The 23,419-nt window shown below is 40.3% G+C and overlaps 2 protein-coding genes across 9 annotated transcripts in view; one reads left to right on the top strand and one right to left on the bottom strand.

Moving 5' to 3' along the window:
- The window catches only part of RMI2 (RecQ mediated genome instability 2), a 30,556-nt gene that overhangs the window by 3,708 nt on the left and 3,429 nt on the right, over positions 1-23,419 (top strand). Inside the window, exons 2-4 of one of the 8 annotated variants that reach the window (XM_064461923.1) lie at positions 820-887; positions 1,030-1,114; positions 18,534-23,311. In XM_064461923.1, the coding sequence (XP_064317993.1) occupies positions 820-887; positions 1,030-1,089 (128 nt within the window). In that variant the 3' untranslated portion in view covers positions 1,090-1,114; positions 18,534-23,311. Of the gene's footprint in view, positions 1-819; positions 2,117-18,533; positions 23,312-23,419 lie in introns of those variants that run through there. The other 7 variants (XM_064461922.1, XR_010374665.1, XR_010374666.1 and 4 more) reach the window with 7 other exon arrangements.
- The window catches only part of LOC135315238 (uncharacterized), a 110,304-nt gene continuing 92,698 nt past the window's right edge, over positions 5,814-23,419 (bottom strand). The window contains exons 60-73 of the mRNA XM_064462090.1: positions 21,946-22,111; positions 20,698-20,901; positions 19,664-19,686; positions 19,006-19,098; positions 18,515-18,719; positions 17,429-17,616; positions 16,635-16,732; positions 16,054-16,238; positions 14,782-14,984; positions 14,111-14,300; positions 13,325-13,434; positions 10,431-10,550; positions 9,840-9,979; positions 5,814-6,836 (exon numbers count right to left, since the gene is read on the bottom strand). Of these exons, the coding sequence (XP_064318160.1) occupies positions 6,821-6,836; positions 9,840-9,979; positions 10,431-10,550; positions 13,325-13,434; positions 14,111-14,300; positions 14,782-14,984; positions 16,054-16,238; positions 16,635-16,732; positions 17,429-17,616; positions 18,515-18,719; positions 19,006-19,098; positions 19,664-19,686; positions 20,698-20,901; positions 21,946-22,111 (1,941 nt within the window). The 3' untranslated portion in view covers positions 5,814-6,820. The remainder of the gene's footprint in view (positions 6,837-9,839; positions 9,980-10,430; positions 10,551-13,324; positions 13,435-14,110; positions 14,301-14,781; positions 14,985-16,053; positions 16,239-16,634; positions 16,733-17,428; positions 17,617-18,514; positions 18,720-19,005; positions 19,099-19,663; positions 19,687-20,697; positions 20,902-21,945; positions 22,112-23,419) is intronic.

The raw sequence follows: 23,419 nt of genomic DNA, 5'->3' as shown, positions 1-23,419 counted from the left end.
GCGCTCTCGCCCGCAGCGTGGGCCGTGGCACGCGGCTCCCCTGGGCACGTGCGCGCGAGGCATCATCTCGTGCCCACGAATGTAGCGGTGCTGCATGCTCCCGTTGCCTGAAGGCAGGAGACTCTTGCAGGCCTGCATCCCCGCTGGCTGCATGGGATGTTAAGAACGGGTCTTGCCTCTGTGTCAAGTATGTGTCGGGGGGCATGCTGAGCTTGCGCAGTTGTAGAGGGGGCATGCTTTCATATGCACCATCACTCATAGACGAGGCATCCTGAAACAGCTGTGCTGCTGTAGCAGTCACACAAGGAGCAGCGTGTGCTGCAGCAGGGGCGTGTGTTTGTGGCAGTCATTACAAAGACTTATGCAGCCTTCCCATATGAGTTCCAGTAAGGATAGGGCCTGTTCTCAGTTCTCTACAGTTACAGGAAATGTATAATCAATCTGGGGTGCTGCAGAGAGGACAACTGGAGAAGTGCTGAACTGCAGTGTTGCAGGAATTGTGGTACAAAAGAGCCACATTGCTTAATCGTCGGTCTCTGACTTGTCCTCCCTCTACTTGTATGGCAGAAGGAGGAATTGTGTACTAATTTTGACTCTTAATGTATGTGAAAATCTATTAAAATCTACTTTAAAAATAGTTGTATGGATAATGAAGCCTTTTTCTGAAATTTAGTGCTATGCAATTGTAATTCATTGATACTTCTTGGAAGTCCTGGCAGCTTTAATTCAAACTGTTTAACTACTCGGCTGGCTTTCTGAATGACGAATAAAATGAAAATACAAGGGTTAATTAAATTTCATGTTTGTTTGTTTTTTCAGGGAAGTATGTGATGGTGATGGGTGTGGTGCGGTCCTGCAGTCCTGAGCCTGTTCTTCGAGCAATAAAGGTGACAGATCTTTCTGAAAACCCTGTGCATAAGAATATGTGGAGCCTTGAAGTGGAGGATTTGCACAGAATCATCCCCTAGATACTTTTTCTTCTGTGTAAAATAATTGGAAATATACTTTTTTTTTTTTATTTTGGTGCAGAGCATTGGGCCATTCTGTGTATTTGTGGCTTCAAATGACCACCAGTCACTCTTGGAGTAAACCGAAGAGAGAAGTCAGGCTCAGAGTTAAGTGGAGGGATCTGTGCATAGCTGATAATAATCACAATGTTCTCTTTTACAGTCTCCTTTTATACCAATGTATTTGAGAAACACTTATTTGATGCTTTCTGAGTAACATGTCTACGCTATCAAGAATACTACATGTTTCTACATATGTTAGTCGCTGTTTCTAGGATCATGTGTTTAGATAGTCATTCCTATAGCAGTGTATTCTTGGCAGCAAGAGCTGCACAGAACTCGTGTCACCAGGGTGAACTCGATACGTGGAATGAAGGCAAAATGTGTTTCAGTCCATTTATATTGTGGTTGGAAATAACATCTTTGCCTGTGTTTTCTCTTTCAGTAATAACCATGTCAGTAAGCTCTACTTGTAAGACTGATGTTTCTTTCTAACTGTAAGCAGAGTCTTGTACTTAAATACCTCTCTGGTTTCTGTGTTTCTGAAATACTGAAAGTGGTACAGTAATATTCTATGTGTTCCACTGAAGTGAAATTAACTGAAAAGATGCAATGCAGGATTCCTTGGAATAGGCTGTCCAGGTTCAAGATGCAAATACTTTTACCACCTCATGAAGCAAGCTTGCTGTGCTTAAGTGCATTTTTCTCTTTGAAGGTTTCCTTTCTTCTTCCAATGTATGCTATTTTTAGTTAAGTCATTCTTACGTAGATTTTATTTTTATGTTTCTTTGCTCCTCCTGGGAAAAAAAAAACAACAAACTATGAAATCAAAAAATCTTTGGAAAGCAGAACTATTACTAATCTTATTTCCCCTCTTGTCTAAGAAGAATTTGAGTCCTAAAGAAAACATTGCATTATCTGCATGGTATGGCTTTGTAGTTTGGGACTATATTGTCCAGCAATACGGTTAAGTTAATTAGGAATGCATATAGGAAGGGGAGAGACTCTGTACAATGTAAGACAAGAATCAAGTGGCGGTAACTAAATTTTAAAATTGTGGGATTATGTTTTCAAAGTATATGGAAATTAAATACTGTCTTTTAAGTAGATCTTTAAATGAGATCATTACAGATTAAGGACTGGATTTCAGAGTATAATTCCAGCCTTGCGTTTAGTATTCCAAACCAGACCACATCAGAGGCAGATGTATAATTGACATCCTGTGTTCTGAGACCCTGCTCATGAAATGCCAAAACACAAACACATTCAGGATTTTGGCAGTCTGTGTTTATTTATTATTTTTAATGCTGGGAAAAAATCCACTTGTGGAATGCTATAGCCTTTTGGAAATGATCTGCATGGTCAGCATATTGGCCTGGCAACTGTTTTTATCTAGCGATAGATAACTTTTCTCTCTGAATGTTTTTTATGCCACGAACCTGAAGCTCATTCCAAGTAAGTTCACCTTGCGATGCTTTTTAACTAGGCAGTAAACCCCTGCAAGTAATGAGCTAGAAGGTCTGCTGCATCCTTGCTAGTGTCAGTAAATTTATGGCAGAATTAAGAATGGCTTGTGGCTCCTGTCACACGTAGTGGCGGGTGCACAACGTAGTGGCTATTAGGAGTGAAACTACTATTAATCCATGCGGCAGTGATGCATATTCACTGAATGCGTCTGAAAAGTTGTGTTTATATAGGATTGGATTGTATTTACGTAGGGCTGGATTGGATTTGTAGAGGATTTCTTTGCCTCTTTCCCATCCAGAGGCTCATGAGTCAAAGCATCTGGGGTTTCTTTGCTCAACTTGCTAACAGTCAATTCCAAGCATAATAAGATCTAGATCTCTTCATTGCTTGATTTAGGGTATTACAGTATGTCTCTGGCTCTGTACAGTACACTTGAACTCACTGAAAAGCCAGACATAAACTCTAGTTCCATGCCCCCCACCCCTACCCCCTGCAAGTTTCCCATACTTGATCAGTACAAATCTATAAATGTTGATTGGAAGGAGATCTGCTGCTGAAGTGAAGTAGTGCTTCAGAAAGACCTGCAATTACATTCATAAAACTGTAATTTTTAAGGGATTTAAAGCCAAGAATGGATGCTTTTATGACAGTTTACATTAAAAAGTGCTTTCCTGGGAACTCAAAGCAAAAGACGCCTTTAGCGAAGTTGAACGTCAAGCTTCTAAACAGAATACTTCTAGTGATTGCTTTGGCTTGGAGTTTAGCTGTACTTTACCTAATGAGTGGCTGGTGCTGCTTATGACTGTTGGTGGCTTCTGTACCACCTAGGTTTAAGGGTTGGGCTGAAGTGCCTCATCTCTCGTTTTCCCAGGCTCACTCCTGGGGCAGCTCAGCACAGCTCTGCAAGTTCAGCACTGTGGGGCTCCACTGGGTAGTGGGAATTCTCCCTTTTCCACATTTTGACTCGTGTCTGCAGTTCCACAGTAGAATGTGGGTTTGTTTGACTTTGTTGTACAGCAGAGCATGTGACTGAAAAGTTACAGGGTGAGGGGCTTCTCTAGACTCATCTTGTGGACAGGGAGGTCAAAGCTGGGCTCTTGTTCTAAGAATGCTTGGTATTTGGACCTTGAAAAGGGCAGGAGAATAGCTGTAGATTGCAGGGAGGCTTCTGTGCACTCTGTTAGCTTGGTCATAACTGGAACAAATCTGGATTTATCTCAGCGCACATACCAGTATCTGGAGAACTCAGCTGGTAGAAATATGAGGCCCTGTGTATCTCAAACTTTCTCAGCCTATGATAGATCCTCAAAACCTCAATTTTGCTACTAAGTTCTGGGGCGTAAGAGTTTGCATGGTATGCATAAATGCCTGGACTTTGCAGATCTGGAGTTTCTGTATATGACCTCTATAAAGGGCACGTTGAACGTGAATTGTAGGCACTAAAAATACTCACACTTGGAAGAATGACTTAAGGTCTCCACGCTCCTGCAAGGACAGCTGGGTGTGGGTGGGTGTGTTCAGACTGCGCTGATCAGCATGAGTTTACAGATGCAGAAGTTCCTGGTCTCCAGCGAGCTGGGAGGTAACATCAGAGCCATTTATATTGTGTGACTTGTAGACCCATGAGCTATTCAATGTATTTCGTGCATTTTCCATAGTACGACATAGTTTGTGTACAGCATTACCTTCATCTGAAGCATAAACATTTCAGATTGCTTCAGTCAAGGTGTTCTAAAATGTGTGGTATTATCAGTAGTTGTATACTACCAGTGCAGTCCTGATAAAGCTAGGGGTAGTGCAGAGAAAAACTGCCAGTTTTGAAATACTGAAACTGAAGGCTCGACCTGAGAAATTATTCAATCAAATCCTGCCAAGGGGATCATTCCTGGAGGATCACATCCGTAAGGAATCACCAACATATTTTAGTTGGCTTGAGGGATGCTTTTTGCACTGAGTCATTGCCGTGTCTTGGCACACTTGCCTGGAGGAATGTGTCTGCAGGCAGGGAAGCTGCTTGGGTCCTTAAAGGTTTTACAAAGTTCATTTGAAGAACGTCTTGACCTGTGACAAACTCTGCATGTTTGTTGTGAGTTATTTTATGAACAGGCATGAAAAAGAGATTGCCTTTCCACTACCACCAGTAGTCAGTGTGGCACACAGGAAAGGCATAGCTGCCAGTACAAAAATTGGAGACCTGACTTTATTTGTGAAAGCTATGAATCACTGCCAGACTCAAATTATGAACAAGGTATTGAAAAATGGTGGGGCTTGGTTTTTTTTTCTTTCCTTATATGTCCCCCAGATCATTATTCTGGTAGTCCTGTTCTGTATAAATGGTTTCTGTATAAAAGTTATACAGACTGCTGTTACTGGTCTGATGCAATATTTACTGCTGATGTGGTCAGCTGAGTGTGGGGACAACCCTTAGACCACCGGAGCCAGGGACCTGGGTGCTGGCTCCTCCTGCTGGTCACTGAGCCATGCCTGTGAGCAGCAACCCGTGCCCATGCTGACCCCAGCTCCTGCTGAACTTCATGGGCTTCAGGTGTGCTTTGGAGGGCCTGTTTGAGGTCTTGCCTCTCTAATGAGTATCTAGACACAAATTGTGCATTTCCTTAACCTGGGAACAGCTCAGAGACATCTCTCGATGTGCTGAGTACAATGGTTGGTGGTTTAAAATGTGGCTGTTCAAATGGCTTTTTTATCATCTGTGGTATAGTATATGCAGCGTCTAGGAGACCCAGTGTATGTGTCCATCTCAGTGGTGCTGTCTACAGTTAGCATATAGTTAAACTCTCTTCTGTATGTCTGTCTCCCTAACTGCGCTGCAATTAGCTGAAAAGTAACGTGTGTCTTCTGAATCCTTTGCTCTACTTGCTGACATTCTACTTTGTTCTTTCAACTGTCACCTCAGTATTTTTTCAAAACTGTATGGCATGCTTAGCACATATTAAGTGACTGGGGAGACGATCATGCAATTTTTTAAATCAATAACTGATATAAATTTTCTTTAACTTTCAGAACTATTTCATACAACTCTGGCTTCATTATAAAACACCTCTGTAAGTAAGCAGGTATAAACTTCTTACACGGGAAGACTTTATTTCTACCATTTTGTATAGCAGCATTTCATGCTTGTGGGAATCCTAACAATTGTAGGATTTTTTCCTGACTAGTGTGAGAATTATGTTTTAGTTAGAATTTGTATAAAACCACAGTGTAAATGTTCAGAAAGAGCGCGTTGGCTAAAGCAGCATACACATATGCCTGAGGCCAGCTGCTCTTTTTGTCTCTATGAACAACTATAGGAGCCATTTAAACCCAGCCAGTTCCAACTCTTAAGATCAGTACGACTTTATTCTTATGAATGATCAGTAAAAATATACTCCCACATAAAAATAAGGAAGTCAAATGTTTATTAACATTATTTCATAGTTTAGAGCACCATTATTTCAATGTTTGCATATTATGCAAAGACATCTGAAGGATTTTGCAGTGTTACCTTTTATTAAGGAATAATTGCATTCCTGGTACTGTGGAGAAATGTAATGCATTTTTTTTTAATCAATAGACTTACAATAACACCTTAAGACTACTTTATGAATAGGACAGGTATCAGTCACCTTTTCCTAAAATGTAAAGTGATTTCTGAGAAAGGGGTTCTAAAGACACATGGGGAGATCATGAAACTGGTGAACAGATACCAAGATGGCTGGTTCTCATCTAACAAAGTACACATTAGTAAGGGAGAAATCAACCAGCATAAAAATGAGAAAATTATTAAATGCTTTCAGTTGCTTAAACATCTTCCTTCTATCATAGCCCTCTTGCGTGTTGGGGCACTTCCCTGGGAAAAGGTCACTTTCTCCAGAATTTACTGAACAGCTGAGTGTCAGTTCCGGAGAAGAAAAGAAGTCAGCATCTCTGTAAAGGTTCAAAGCTGATATGCTGCTTTCACAAAGGAGGCTGCTTGTACTAATCTGAGCTGGAAAAGACCTTTTATCATGTTTTAAATGTATTTGTGCTATGGTTCAAGGCTTGTGAAGAGGCAATTTTGCCACTGAATAGGAGAATTTTATTTTTTTTTAAAGTAACTGATACCTCTATGTCTGGTTGATTATAGTTTCTTGTCACTGTACTGAAATCATTCCTCTTACCTTCAGGTGTTTCTGGGTGAAAAGCTTTCCTTTTATACTATATGCTTCATTATATTTTTAATCCTAACACTAATTCATTCACACTGTCATTGTTCCTCCCTACTATTGCTTCTAGCTTGTCTACCTAAAATAGCTGTTTCTTTTGGGTGCTGAAAGGGTTCTGCCATCCTCACGGCTGGTGTCTGCCATTCAGAACTGGCTCAAGCTGAAATGAAGAAGGGATAAGTTCCAGTTAAGTGGATAGCAAGTACTTAAAGGATTGAAAGTAACAACTGACATGTAATACAAGCTATTATGCTGAATTACAATAAATCTATGAAGGGAGATACAACATCAAATATATTTATGACATTATCAAAATCTGTGAGGAAAAGTATTCTAGCATTTTAGATACAGTTTTATCTTAGATACATGAAACTGAAACAAAGAAATAATGTTCTTTCTGCATGTTTTATGATAAATTCACGTTTAGGAGGCAAAGAGCAGCATTACTACTTTATTGGATCTGGCTAGGTCAGCTATCCAATGGAAGATCCTTGACAAGAATGAATATCTAGGAAGTAGTGCAAAGGTAGCTATTACTGACTGAAATTTTATCTTTTGGTCTCATGACCTTAGATGGCTATAGGTTACGATTCGTGACTAGCCTGGCCATTACAAGCTCTTTCACAGTATCAAACCTAATTCTCCCTTACCGCAATTTTGTCTGTTACACTTTCTTCTCTTTAGTGTGTTTACATGTTTAAAGACTTAACTCATATATTTCCTCAGCCCCTCAACTTTTTTCCCCACAGAGACACCCCTGGACTTTTCTCAACTGGTTCATAACTTAACTATGGTGTCCAAAACTGGATGCATATAATAAGCTGAATAGAGAAGAATTATTTCATGTCTTAAATGTTTATTCATGTGTACATCCCTGGTATATTTTGCTTGTTTAATAGCATGCTTTAATAGCATGTTATTGTTGTTAACTGAGCTTGTGATCCACTGTAATTCCAATCCCTTTCCTCAGAAATGGGATAATGTAAACTAGCAGCACTAGCTGACTTCAATCTTTTGGCTACTGAGCTGTTCTAAAATTCTGTTTTCAAGTGAATATTCAGGCTCAGATTTAACAAAATTTGTCTTTCATATTTATAGGTTGAAGAGTTTATATAAACTGGTAGGAGCTAAAACCACTTACTGCCTACAAGATACTACCCAGAAATTTCATGGCCATCTACTGCTTATGCACTGGGTGAACATAATACATGAGGCAGGTAGTGACACATGGCATTATTACTGCATATGGGAGCGTATGCATGTGAAGCACTTACCTGTATATTGAGTGTTCTTTTTCTAGGTTTTTATTTTGTGGCTAACACAATCATCTACAAAGATAAGTTATTCCCTTCCTTAGTGGGTGAGAGTTCAGCAAATAGTTGTAAATATGTTTTTTAATTGTGCCACAGATATGTTTGTAGTCACCAAATTACTCTTTGAAGGGGTAATGAGTTTACAAACACAAACAAATAACACTTCATTGCATAGATGAAGAAACCCACCCGGTTTTCACGTTGCTAAGCCTTAGCAAAGCATGGAGCTTAAAGTTAGGAGGGTAAACCCAAGTGCTTAGTTTCAAACTAAAGCCTAATTGGCTCTTCTGAGTGATTCCGTCATTTACTTAGAATACATGTTTTCATTGCTATTACTTGGACAAGTGTATCAGTAATTAGTATGACAATAATCTGTATGTGTGTTTCCTTTAATGTTCTCATTTAGTGAAAAGATACAAGCATACAGCAAACTTCAGAGAAGGTTTCTCTATTTTTTTTTCTAAACTAAGGAATAACAATGCAGGTAAATAAAGAATAAGTTTCAGGGATGTTCTTGGTAATTTCTCTTACAGCAGCGATATGTGACTGGTCAACAATATTACTCCAGTTGTACAAGTTACCATTGTTTATATATCATTATTTATGTAGCAATTTTTAGTAAATAAATATCATAGTTCAGAGAAGGTACTGTACACAGTATATCCAATGGAGATGGAGTTTAATAAGAAAACCTGTAGAAAAGATGTGTAGTGCAAATTAGTGAATATACATAATACAGAAAATGTCTAAATATACAGCTGCTATCATCCTTAAAAGGTAAGGTTTTTCAGATTATTAGAGGTCTCCGGCACAGCCAGCCGTTTGTTCTTTAGGTACTTCTATTGCAAAATAGCGAAGTTGGACTGGAGTAAGATAATGCATACTGGAAGTGGCAACTGTATAGTTGAACTGTGGTAACTGCAGTAACTCTGTAGTAATAATGAAGTAACTGAAGAAATAAATAACAGGACTAAATTTTATTACTAACAAGTATTTGGGGGCTGCAGGCTTACACAGGTTTTTTATTTTACACAGGAAGAATTCTGTAAAATTCTGCGCTTACCAAGTGGTACAGATACAGTTAGCAGAACACGACTCCAGTCTCCTTTAGAGCAGTAAGTGTCCTAATCTAGCTTCTGCAGCAATGTGCAATGCAGCAGTGTGTGCACCCTCACCAAGAAATGTGAGGATCCATAACTAATTTGCGCAGTAACAACAGAAATGGGTAAGGATTGTAGTGCCAAAAATTTCAAGCCAGCACTACTGCCCTTTTCAGGCTTTTCAGCTTTCTTTGCATTTTTAAACAGATTCCTGGAAGACAGCTATCTGGATGACAGCTGCATTAAAATACAAGTATTGATAATCTTGAAATTCTAGGTTTAGTTTAAAGAAGATCGCTTTCATTAAAAGACTGAAGAGTACAAAATAGATCACTGAGTATGTTTGGTATGCCTATATGATATGTATTACTGTTAAGACAAATCCAAATGCGTTATTCAGACAAAAAGAGCTATTTAAACAAAAACAGTATCTGCGAAGTGGAACCCCTAGGGACAATCACACCATATTCTGCAAGTACCAGTCTGCCACCTCCTGTGTAGCAAATCAGGAGGAGAGATGAAAGCCATTAGAGAGTGTGAATTGGATGGGTTATGGTGTGCTTCTGAGTGAACAGCACAAAGGGTGAGATAGACAAGAAGTAAGAAGAATAACTCCAGGAACAGGATCATTTTTGCTCATGCCCATATCAGATTCATTAGTTTTATTTTCTCGTGCTCTTGCATAAGGGACATGCAAGTACTGGAGCAATGCAGTCAGAACATTCAGGAGGAAGAGAAAACAAAACTTACCACTGAGGAGGAATTTCCACAGGGACAAAATTTCGGTTGCACAAGTGAACAAAAGCTGCTGCTAGACTGCAGGCAGCCTTCACCTCCTGTGATTCACAGGTGTCGTACGTACACATGCTGTAGAATGGTGCGGGGTCCACCTTTAACACAAAGGGGATTGTTCAGAGGAGTGGTGTGCAGGGTGCAGGCACACATCTCTTCTGGAGACAGCAGTCTGGTAATACACCTGCAGGTGAACTGAAAAGGAAGTTGGATTTGTGTGTCCCCCCACCCATCCCACACCCTTGTTAGGACCATTCACAAACCTTTATTCCCTTCCTAATGTTGAGGCGTTTGTTCGTATTTCCAAATTGTAGGCCTGTACGCTAAAGAGTGATTTAAGTCGTGCCACAATTTTGTGGACGTCAGTTAAGGAAGCCCTTCATTTATATTTATGGTGATATAACACTTTTTTTTTTTCCTGTCTGGATTGGCCTGATTACTTCTAAAGGTATCCACAACTAAACTATCCTTGCAACAATTATGTGTACGCCTTTGAAGCGTGACATTTGGCTATTCAGATAGTCCTTTGGTGGCTGCAGTTATACTTACAACTTTGAAGCAGTTCCTAAGAAGTGAACGTGATTCTTCAAAAAACACTTTACAGACTTTTTGCTTGGCTGTAACTGGACAGGGCTTCACTGTCTTCTGTACGAGACTGCACTTGTTCACCTGGGAAAACAGATTTACTCAAGTTGGGTGGGTTTTTTTTGTTTGGTTGATTGGTTGGTTTGTTTTTTTTTATTTAAACATCAGTGTAGTATGAATTCTTCAAATTTCCAGTGTGAGATGGTTTGAAGGAAGATACAGGCAGCTCGGTACACTGCTCTGATTAACATTTATTGTTCATTAATACTGAGAAGTACCTTGCACACGTCATAAACAAAAATATGTGTCTCATAAATATTACAGATTACAGACATTGTTTCCTTTTTCTATTGATTTTGTTATTCACTGAAGGATTTTGGTGGGTGGTTGCTCACACAGTAAGCCGTTGGCTAGTTGTCTTAACTTTTATTATAGATGACAGATCAGAGTTGTGCTTTTACTAGATCTTTTTGTTGGAGAAAAAACCCCTTCATATCCAAACCCATAGCTGGGTTATTTGTAGGTAATAAACAAGGCAGCTTTAAAAAAAAAAATAAATAAAAAAAATCCCACCAAACTGGAGGTCCCTACAGTTACAAGCATTTTTGGACAATGAAATGTGAATGGATTTTTGTTGTATATGGTTCAGGTAAGGTCCCTTAGCAGACCAGCCAAAAGCTGATGATGGAGCAGCATTTGCTAAAGTTTCTTAGGATTTGTTTTGACTGAACAGTGGTTTTAGTGCTGTCTCTCGGATCAGCAACTTACTGTTTTTTTAAAGCAGTAATTTCCTGGCAAATCTTTTTGAGGTCAGAAGTTCTTTAATCAAGTGTAAACTCAATTTATTTGAATTACTAAAAAAAATTGACTGCCAGTTTCATCTCTCATATAACCCTCATCCTACAGGAGTCAGACATTTTCAGTCTCCTTATTAACCTCTGCACTTTGTACACAGCAGCTGGTCTTGCAACACTAGAACTTCACTGACTTTTTTTTGCAAGGTCAGTGTATGACAAAGGCTTGGAATAAAGCTCCTGGTCATGAGTTGCCAGTCTGCATTTATAGCTTGATGTGAGGTGACTCCAGCAAGCAGAGTGACTGACTGCTTTTATTTCAGGCTTTGATACCTGGCCAGATTTAACCTGATGATGTTTTCACTTTCTGTAGTGTGTTTAGTTGTGCTAAAACTTCTGGTCAGGAAGGATTTTTTGCAAGCTCCATTTTATCAGCCCAGCTGAATACACTGTCTCTTTGAACTGGGTATTTCCACTGCATCATCTCTGCCTACTGCTTTAGAAAAGTTTCTAAGACTTTGCATGAACTCCTGACTTGGCCCATCTGTTTTTCTGGCCACGGCTTCAGTGATGTATGACAACAGTACATTATTGGCAAGTCACGTCTTTTTATTACTTTTTTCTGAAAGGGATATGACTGCAAACAGCACAGAGTTGAGCTAGAGTAATCCATAAATTTTTCTTGGTGGTATAAAGCACTACAAAGACGTAATGGCCTAGAAATAAACTGTAAAAATCAATAGTGTAAGCACAGCCATTATGCCATCAGCCACTTAAGGAAGGACATACATGACTTCCCAGCTTGTTTATGACAGTAAGTTTCTTAGGTATTACTTCTAATTGATTATTATTTTTAGTTCAACATCTCTGGGTAGTTTTGCATTATGAATATATTACATGTTAATAGTGGTAGCAATTAAAAAAATTACACCTATAGTCAGTCATGTCATGATCCCGCCCCATTATTAACATAAACACAGGCTGCAAACTCATACCTCTCCAACAGTACGGAAAAGTAACAGATACTGGAAGCAATCCTCTTTTTTAAAGTAATGTACAGAAATAAAGCTGAAAATAGCACCATTTCTGTGCCCAGAACTTGGGCATCTTCTGGTGAGAGAAGGTAAAAGGAAGTCACAGAATCTTAGTAGTATTAGCGTTGGTTCTTTTTTTATTATTATTTTTTTTGTAATAGAGTCTCAAATTAGGCTTGAAGGCATTGAGAGGATCCTGTCAACATGGCTTGAGAGCACAGTAACGCTACTTTTTGGTCAGTTGCATTCACAAATGGCTGTGTACACCTGCATGTTCCTGAGTACACCTGTATTTAGATTATTTTCAGCTGAAGATAACTTACATGAATGAAGGTTAAGCCTCTTTGAAGCAAAGAGGTATACCATTACTGGTATAAGAGTAAAAGAGTTGCAACCTTTATTTAAGATAGTTATAGGAAGTCCTTTCATGCAAGTTAATAATTGAATCAGTAGGAGCTAACTGTCCAAAAAAGTCTCAGCACTTAGTGGCATGGGCATGGAGAGCAACTTTACTAGTTACTGGTTTCTAAAGTTTTATTCCTTAATAAGATGAAAAGCAGGAAGAACAAAAAGAACCATAAGAGGCTTAATGTACCCAGCTATAACAGCTACAAAGAAAACTTAAAGAGGGAAGACTTCCTGGTACAAACTGGCCTTACTGATGAAGATACAGATTTGTCCCAGACCAACCAGCACCCAGCTCTGCATTCCAGAAAGAGGTATTCTAAGTAGGAAGACATTAAAGATACTTGGTTCTAACATCACTTTCATCTAATAGCAAAGCAGCCTCCATGTTTTACCCTACCACTTAGGCCAAAAATGCTCAACACTGGGAATTCTTGTATGTTTTTTCGCAAATATGTGCAACCTTTTTCCTGGTTAAACACAGGAAAACAAATCATATACAGTATGCTGCTGTTTTCACCATCTAGCTTTAGTTCATCTAAGCCAAACCAGTATGTCACATATTGCCCTTTGTGCGCCAGCACCGCTGGCAATCTGCATAGAAAAAAGCCCTTCAGCTCGTCACCTGCCAGCTCTGTGTGAACTCTTGCATGTTGTCAGTGAAGGAACGATTAGGAAGGATCCATTCATTTCCAGCTTCATTATCATTGGTACCAAAGAGCCCAGCTGAAATACCTGGTATGAAATGGAAATGGAGTAAAGTAGTAGTTGTCACAAGTAGACACAGGAAAATTTTAGGAGCTGTCTCTGGGCTCTGATCAGTTTGTACAGTAGAGCTCAGCTGTAATGCTGAACAGGGAAAGTATGCCCAGGCATCCATTATGGATTTTTCTTAGTCTCCCTTGCCATGTCATTTGTTAGCTGTTCATTTACTTCTCCTGATCAGATAAAGGCATTTTATCCATTCTTTGCTAATTTCAGGGGCCTGAGTTTTAGAATAGTGTGGGAAATGTATTCCAGGTATACCAAAAACCCTGGAAGCTTTTAGGCCTCCCTCTTTCACGCTCTTGCAGGTTTGACAAGATAAGCCTGCTCTAGAGCAATGATTCTCAGACAGGGTGTGGGGTTGGGCTGACTGCATTACATCTACCCCATATTTCTATCTCTTTATTGCATTGAAACAGTAGATAGTAGCCTCAGTAAACACGTGCTCTTCTTACTGGAATGGTACATGCCGTGCTTTATTTGGCAATAACTGGGAATGCCCAGGGGCATTTCCAGGGTGTGTGTAAATGAAGAGCAGAAAAGCAAGTGAAAGACAACCCACATACTACTACTACAGGTGACAATCAATTGGAGATACAGAAAAAAATGACTAACGGTTGGCACAAGCTGTATGATTGATACTCACCATGGTGCCACCCAGCCAGAGTGACAGTACAGAGGTCATACTGAAAGTCACAAGAGACAGAAACTCCCATATGATTAGACACTTCTATTTTGTTAGTTTCGCTCCTTGAATTAGTGGTATTCTTTCCAAGGGCTGGGTCCAGTACTTGGCAGTTCTCTTCCATAAAGGAAAAGTTATACATCTGGGATATCTGTTTTAAAATGAAAATGCAATTTCAAATATGTCACAATGAAAGTTCAATGGCAGGCAAGCTCGGGCTGGGTTTGTAGGTGGGATGGGGTCAACTTTGCTCAGCCCAGAGTTCAAGATTAAGAATAGGGTTGTGTTAAACTTCTGAAAGCATGGGAAAGCACAAGGCCTCCCACGTATACTGTGGCTACGGGCCCAGTTCATTCTCCAGGCCTTTCTAACTGCCATTCTCAGACCACGTAAGAGGAAAGCTGAAAAGTTCGTTAAGCCTCTCTTATTTTAAGTACCCAGAGAGTAAAGAGGCAGCCCTTGAGTTAAAACTGGTTTTGTTTTGGAGAGTTATTTCCTGATTAAAAAGTGGTTACTTTCTAGCAGTTATATGAGAGCTGTTCTGATCTATGTTTTGAGCATTAATATTTGATTAGTTGGTTAAAGATAATTTCTGGGCTGCAAAAGAAGAATGTTTGACTTTCCCTTCCTACCTTCAGTCTTGGGTAGATACTGATTACCATCTGGTTCATCTCCACATACAGTGATCTTGAGTTGTTAACTTCCTCATTTAGTATTACAGTGAAAGTATTGCGAAGAAAATCCTTGGCAAGAAGTACACTGCACTTTGATGCCAAATCATAAATTTTTCCATCAAAAGTCATAAGATGCTTGGTCCCCATTAACATAGCATGATCTAGAGAACGATATTTCAGAAGAAACATCAGTGATATTTGCACAGAGCAGAAAGTGCTGTGCTACTACTTGCATACCGCAACACAAAGAGCTTCTAGCTGGTATGCTCTTAAAATAATCTCTCAAGCTATTGTTACATTTTAATTAGTTGCAAGTTGCTTGCAATAAAAATTTCTCCAGAAAGGAAACAATCTAATAGTTTCTTTTTCATTACAAATCCACCTGAATGTCCTAAAACTTTGAGAAACATGAATTAGGATTCAAAGCTCAATGTGATCTATAGTCATGCTACTCGATATTCGTATTTGTAAGGCTCCCCCCTTTCCATATAAACTTTATACATTCCTATGCAGAAAATAGCAAGAATATTAACTGTCTCCAAAAATACCCTGCCAAACCAGAGCATCAAGCAGAGTTGCAGTCCAGGAAACACTGCTGATGTATCACTCAGATGATTTGGTCACTAGGACCTACATTCAGTGCCCTCCATTGTGCCTGCCTACTGGGAGGAAGCCTTTAAAACCGTCTTTTTCTGGAAAAGCCATTATGTACAAGGGACAGTAAGGACTGTTAATGCAGTCTTTTAGCATTTAGCAGTGCTTTTTCAGGTAATGCTGTCTCTGAAGTTTTGGTAAGGCTGAGCTTTTTCATCCTAGAGGCAATAGAAGCGATGTCACCAGTTTAAAAGTATGAACAAAACCTCCATGGCAAGACCCAGGGCCAACAGGTGTGACTGGCATTGAACCATATTATCAACTTGCAAAAGCGTATAGATAAGACAGATAAATTACACCTGCTGATTTCCAGTTGCAACAGTAGGAAGTGCAGAGTTGCAAAACCTTCATTAATATTAAGTAAAGGAGTATTTATTGCATGTCAACTTAACCCAAAATGTTGATACAGATACAATTATTGTTTTACAAGAAAGACTGTAAGTAAAGTTTATTGGAAAGTTATTAATTAGTGATCATGTCTATGTAAACCACTATTCCAAATACAATTTGTAAAATTTAGAACTAAGTGGAAATAGACCCAGTAACAAAACAAAGCAGCAGTTTGACAGGGCTTACATTCAAATGGACTCTCCATCATCCTCCGTTTGAATCTATAATACTCTGCCATAATGTTGGTATTGTAGAGGTCTTGTAGAGGCCTCATTAGCTTTTCTTCAATGAGATAATTAGTAATATTTGCCAGATCCAGGGAGCGGTCTGCTTTAGGAAGTACTGGCAGTTTCACTGCTACTGAACAGTTCCTGTAGAATACAAACAAAACAGCGTGTGCCCTTATCCACTAAACTGATGAGATGCAGTTGCTTTATTATTAGAAATGTGGAAGTGAAATATTCATAAGAACTGTAGTCTGGTTAGAATGGCAAAACAAAGATATACAACGGCTAAGACGTGCAATACACCATGCCTTATAAGGCCAGTTATCACAGTTATTGCTGTCCTGTTTGCTGCTAGGTAGCTTCTTTTGAAATGCAGCCTGTTCTGGTAGGCAACAAAAATACATTGAACTGTGATGCCATGTTCCCAAGCAACCCTCGGTGTTTTTCCGTGACCCTCAGAGCACAAGTTGATGTAGCTATGCACGTATTCTTTTAGAACACTACCCGGCAGCAGGGATCCTGCAAAATAACACCAGTTACCTGGCTGAGAAACTGTAAAGGTTGAGTAAGGTCTTCCGAATCTTGCTCACAGCTCTAGAAAACATGGCCTCAGCCCACCTAAGCATCTGCTCTGTAGTCTGTTGGAGAGCCAGAAAAGGAGATTACACAACTGACTTCAGCATCGCTTCAGGGTCAGTACTTGATAATGAGTTCTAAAGCAATAGTCAGTGAAATAGCACTTTAGTCTCTCTTGTATTTATCACTTGCCTGATGGCATCTTGTCATTTAGAGGTTAATATCCAGAGACAGACACTAGTCGCTACAGCAACAAATAATGGACAGAAATATATCCTTTCTACAATAACATTACTTAAAATATGCCGGTATTTCACTGAGTTAATGTGCTTCAGTATCTTGCAAAGGATTTATATCTTTGTTAATATAAATTGGTGTCATGATATATCCTTTATGCTCTTCATTTCAACTAGATGAGCCCAAACATATTTGTGTGTTATCCATTGGAATCACAATCCCTCCTTTCTATGGGAGAACAACAAAAGCTACATGAATGACAGATTACTGCTGCTGTGATTTCAAACAAAACTAGTAAAACAACCCCTCCTCTAGCTAGAAAAGTACTGCTTTTGAACCAGGTCAAGTATTTCAAGAACAGTAAATTAGCTCTGCACAAGCTTATTATGTGGAAAGATAACTACTATTTCCATACCAAAAATAGGTAAATGTTTTTGTGTATCCATAGTTCAAAGCTGAGACTTAAATTTGTAGGCCTTGTCTTTCAAACCATTACAAATGGAGAATTGAATTATACCAACCATATCCAGGCCTGCTTTCACAGCCTTTAATGCCACCTGGATTGGTTCCATTAGCCACACATCTTTTACAATCCTGGGCAAAAAAGCCTGGATTTTCTTCATGTACTCCTCTGTCTTCTCTTGCCAAACTTCATCCAGTGGCTTCAAGGTTACATCATAGTAGGCATCCTTCAAAGTTGCTAATGGCTCTGAAGCAAACACACAACATGAAAGAAACCTTAGCTAGTATGTTACGAAGTGGCTGTCCGTTTGTTTCCCCACAGTATAAGTGAAGGAGGGACACAGGAAACAGGGAAAGGCAGCTTTGTTTTCATGCCAGCTACGCACATTTCACCGCTGTCTGCATTGACAGTGTTACGAAAAACCAAGAGGCAACTAGCCCTAACCCTGATCCACTCATATGCTTGATATTATAAATACATTGTTGCAATATGCCACCATCAGAGCTGTACAGCTCAATCTGCACCTGCTCAAGGACTAACACAACAGTTTGGTCACAGCTGCTTTCAAACACAGTATATCAACAAAATCCCACTTTTAAGCGGGAAGAGTCTAGAGGTAAGTAGCCCAAACTGAGGTTTTAATCTTGCAAGAACTGAGGGTTCTCTCAGCTGACTGCATTTCTCAATGGTTTCAGTATGAGCCACAGTCCAGCTGAACGGTGAATTAGTGGCTACAGGATAGACTTGGAAAAAACATATCAAGGGAAATCTGATGAGTACAAGCATTCAAAACTCAAGGATGGGTATGAACAGCCCTTTGGGAGGAAATGCTTGCCAGGGAACTGTTAGCAGAAATGCTTCAACTTAGGAATTAGGACTCTGTTCTCATCCGATTGAACCCAGACTCCTGTGTCCAAGAGAATGGATGCATCTTCAATGATTTCACTAGAAAGGTGGTCATACTGAGGTTACTTAGAACTTATTGCATCAAGGCTCCCACTCTGTAAACTACGAGCCAAGGTCAGCACTTTTTGCTAGATCAAAATAGAAACATTTGTGCTGTTTAGCATGTTTTATACTCAAGTTTGTTTTGCCCTGCACTGACATTGTCCTTATTCTCCTTGATTTGCACGCTTTTGCTTACTTTGCAATTCATTCTGCAGTTGCTGGACAATATCTTGAATTTTATCCAGGTAAAGCGGGAGCTTGCTTCTCAGTATCTGCCTGATTCCACTTCGCTTCCACACCTGGGCGACAGCTCTACCCACACTGTGGAGGAATCTTGCTACCTTTTGCAAGGCTATTGAAGGCCAGCCAGCTGCTTCAGACAGAAAATCAACTTGCTGCACCTACAGTGGTTCCCAGAAAACAAGAAACATCAAAATACATAGTGATGACAAGCAAAGCTTTGACTCCATTCTAAGGCAATTCTGAACTCCTCAGTGTTGGTGCAGAGATATAGGATCTTTATCGCAAAACATGTTTTTTTTGTCTGTGTATGAATTGCAGGTTAGCATGGGATTAACTATTTAAATGTTTGAGCAAAACAAAACAACTGCATGCAATAGAATGATGTTTAATTAACACTACACAAACATTTCATGGTGCTTTCACAGGTGATGTACAGATACTTACTGTTCTCCTGAATCTCCACATATATCCATCAAACTTCTTAATCTTCTCCATCAGTTTAGCTTTCATAAGGCTCCCAATTTCATTAAGTTTGTTCTGTGAGACAATGGAAAAAAAAACCTTGAATGAGGTTTTGCAATGATTTAGATCTTTGATTTAGAATATGATCTCTATCATGGATCTAAATCATAGATCTGTAATTTAGAATTGCTTGTGCTGGGTCTAAATCACTCAAAGTTTGTACCAGTTTAAATGCCAGCAAAGATCCACAGTGGCCTCCTATTTCTCAGGGGAAATGACTTCTGTATTATTCAGTGGTTAGAAATGGGAACAGAAGAGTCTAAGGATGAAGAACTGAGCAGCCTTCTCCAAACAGAGAGTATGTGAACCCCTATTAGAAGTAAAACCACATTCAGGAATTCTAATCTTAGTTTTGTAACCAACATGCTGAACCGCTCTGGCACATTACTGCTACTCTCGCTTTATTTAGTTATGCTCTTCAGAGAAGAACGCCCTAAGTGGGAGTCCCATATGTTCTGTGCTTTCTAGGTATGGCTGAGCTTTTCAATTCTCACCATGGTGTCTTTTCACACCAAAGTGAAAAATAATGTTATTATGAGTTTAAAAATTGCATAATTCCCCTGTTTGCCTGCTTACTCACCAAATCTTGTACCTGAAGCCTGCCTGGAAGGTGTTCCACCAGACTGACAAGATTAAACAATATTCTGGAAAAATCACACCACAATTAACTGTTCAATATATTCATCAATGACCTGGATGATGGGATAGAGCGTAACCTCAGCAAGTTCTCTGATGATACCAAGCTGGGAGGAGTGGCTGATACACCAGAAGGCTGTGCTGCCATCCAGTGAGACCTGCACAAGCTGGAGAGCTGGGCTGAGGGGAACCTGGTGAGATTCAACAAAAGCCAGTGCAAGGCCCTGCACCTGGGGAGAAACAACCCCCCGCACCAGCACAGGCTGGGGGTGACCTGCTGAACAGCAGCTCTGCTGAGAAGGACCCGGGAGTGCTGGTGGGCAGCAGGTTGACCCTGAGCCAGCAATGTGCCCTTGTGGCCAAGAAGGCCAACAATATCCCGGGTTGCATAAAAAGGAGTGTGGCCAGCAGGTCGAGAGAGGTTATCTTCCCCCTCTACTCTGCCCTAGTGAGACCACATTTGGAGTACTGTGTCCAGTTTTGGGCCCCCCAGGTTAAGAAGGACAGGGAACTGCTTGAGCAAGTCCATCAGAGAGCTACCACGATGATCAGGGGGCTGGAGCACCTCCCTTATGAGGAAAGGCTGAGAGACCTGGGTTTGTTCAGCTTGGAGAAGAGAAGACTGAGGGGGGATTTCATCAATACCTATAAATATCTAAAGGCTGGGTGTCAGGATGGTGGGACTAGACTCTTTTCAGTGGTGCCCAATGACAGGACAAGGGGCAACGGGCACAGGTTGGAACACAGGAAGTTCCACCTAAACCTGAGAAAAAACTCCTTCCCTGTGCGGGTGCCAGAGCAGGGGCACAGCCTGCCCAGAGAAGCTGTGAAGTCTCCTTCCCTGGAGGCATTCAAACCCTGCCTGGATGCATTCCTGTGCCCCCTGCCCTGGGTGTGCCTGCTCAAGCAGGGGGGTTGGACGAGATGATCTCCAGAGGTCCCTTCCAACACCTATCATTCTGTGATTCGGTGATTAACTGCCGCTGAAGGGTCTCACCTCAGCCTTAAGAACTGGATCCCCGCATCCATGAGACAGAAAACTCAAGCTTCCGTTAACAGCTGTCAGAGTCATTTGTCCCATGTTTTCTTGCCTTTCACCATTAATGTTGAGATAGGTATTAACAGTAGCCATCTGTTGCCCATCAGTACAAGCACTGACTTCCATTCCTTCTTCCAAATCCCCTTAGGGAATGAAAAGAGAGCTTCATTTACAGGAACAACATTGACAGGCATTGTCTCAAAGTCAGCTTTTTAATTACTTACGTGATCAATCAGTGTCTGAGTGTGTTAAGTGTTTGTGGGAAAAAAAAAAGACATAAACAGGAGGAAATTAGATAAGTATCAGTGATTTTTCTCTTCTGTGTGGCTTGTGAATGATTTACAAATACAGATTTGCTACTGCGAAGAAAGCACTGAATTGCTATAAATCTAAATAATTCCCTCAGTCACAGTGATTCACAGGCTTTTTTCTAGTCTTCCACTGTCCCTTGCTGCTGACATTTCAAAACAGCTTAGACCATAAATGAGTGTCAGTCACTCATCCACCCATCACACACAAAAGCTGTTTCTGCTCAAGTAGTGATGAGCATAAACAGAAATTGTTGGTGAAGTGCACATAGAATCTGGGTTGAGAGAGTTGAGTTGAATCATTTCTACAAACTTATGGCTTCAGTAATTCACAAACCCTCTTTCCTCTCGGTTGTTAGTCAGAATTGACTGCTGCTGAGAAAAATCACCTGCAGAGGGTGATTTAATACATCTGTTTCAGCATGGGGTAGAGTCAGCCTCTGGAGGTGCCTTTCTCTTTCCCTTCATTGAAATTGGAATGTAACAATTATCTTAAACGAGGCACACAACTTTAAGATGGCTAAACAAGATGAAATGAAGCCTATTTTCAGTCACTATCTATTCTAATCTTTCTCTGGCTGGTAATGATATATATCTGTCTCCCAAACTGACCATTGTGTAACAAGTTTTAAGCTTCAGTTTTTCATTATCTGAAAGACCATAGCTTGAATCGCCATGCAACTGAGCTGGCTTAGCGCTAGAGAGACATAGCCTTTCTTCCTGCCTCTTCATACCAATGACAGCTGTGAATCAGAGAATCATAGGATATCTCAAGTTGGAAGGGACCCATAAGGATCATCAAATCCAACTCCCTGCTCCTTGCAGGACTACCTAAGACTAAATCATATGACTAAGAGCATCATCCGTGAAGGTACGTACCTTTCAAGTATCCCATGTAGTACTGAAAACACTCATTTCCTTTAGAAGCAGCTACTTTTACTTTCTCTTTCTGATCAATAATCCCCTCCACCAGGATTTGGCTCTGAACAGACGAGGAGGTGGCAGTTCCTGTCAGGCCTAGCCAAATATCTTCAAAGGCTCTTAACTGCAGCCATAAAGGAAAAACTTTTATTTAAAGCCACCACACAGAATTAATGAACGTTCAGCGATGATGCTCAAATATCAGTGCATCGCACGGAAGGCTAAGTGGTAAGGGAACTGTTTTCCAATGCTTGTGCCCTACACACGAGTTACACTCTTAAGAGAGGTACAAGCATTAGGATGATTGGCTCAGGAGCTGAATGACTGGATAGCATAAGGCTTGTGGACAAAATATTAATGGTAGCAATGAAAGAAACAAACAGTCAGTTCCCTGTAAGGCTGCTAATTTGTGCCATTTATTCCAAAACAAAGACTAGAGAAAGCCCAAGTAGAGCAGCTGATACTTCTTTCATATCCCTTCTTGCTAAAGAAAGAGGGGGAAATAATTTAGTATTTGTCCTAGCCTGTTATTGATTAAATCATCTTTTTGTTAAGGGGTGGCCTATTGTCTCAGTTAATTATGATGTTCCTTCTACTTTTCTGCCCCACTCTGTTGCTACCACAAGCTTCTCCACATTCTTCATTTCACAGAAAATTAAGAGCAAATGCAAAATAGAGGGGGAGAGAAAAAGGAAGAGTTTTACCTCAGGATGCGCATCATAGTAGATTTTCTGTGCCTTTCTTAAGGCCAGTTCTTTTTTCTGGCAAATGATGCTTTGTATGAGTCTGTATGAGTATGGTGCAATAAAACATGCTTCACCAAACAGAGCAGTCATGCTGGTGAGCTATAATAACACACAGCCTCTTACAACTTCTATATACTCATCCTGATTTCAGCTTGGATAGAGTTAATTTTCTTCCTAGTAGTTGGTATAGTGCTGTGTTGTTTTGGATTTAGTATGAGAATAATGTTGATAACACACTGATGTTTTAGTTGTTGCTAAGTGGTGCTTACACTAGCCAAGGACTTTTTCAGCTTCCCATGCTCTGCCGGGTGCACAAGAAATTTGGAGGGGACACAGCCAGGACAGCTGACGCCAACTGACCAAAGAGATATCCCACACCATATGACATCATGGTCCATATATAGACTAGGGAAAAGCTGGCCAGGGGGCCACTGCTCAGGAGCTGGCTGGGCCTTGGTCAGCGGCTGGTGAGCGACTGCATTGTGTATCACTTACTTTGTATATTTTTTATTATTATTATTTTACTTGATTGCAATTACTAAATGAATTAAATGCAATTAAAAAATGAATTTTTTTCACTTCTACTCCTCTGATTCTCTCCCCCATCCCACCGTGGGGAGCAGTGAGCAACCAACTGTGCAGTGCTCGGTTGCTGGCTGGGTTTAAACCATTACAATACTCCAGCT

The sequence above is a fragment of the Phalacrocorax carbo genome, chromosome 10 (genome assembly GCF_963921805.1).
Source record: "Phalacrocorax carbo chromosome 10, bPhaCar2.1, whole genome shotgun sequence".
NCBI lineage: Eukaryota > Metazoa > Chordata > Aves > Suliformes > Phalacrocoracidae > Phalacrocorax > Phalacrocorax carbo.
The sequence above is the reverse complement of the archived record's forward strand: the minus strand, read 5'-3'. Positions and strand labels throughout refer to the sequence as shown.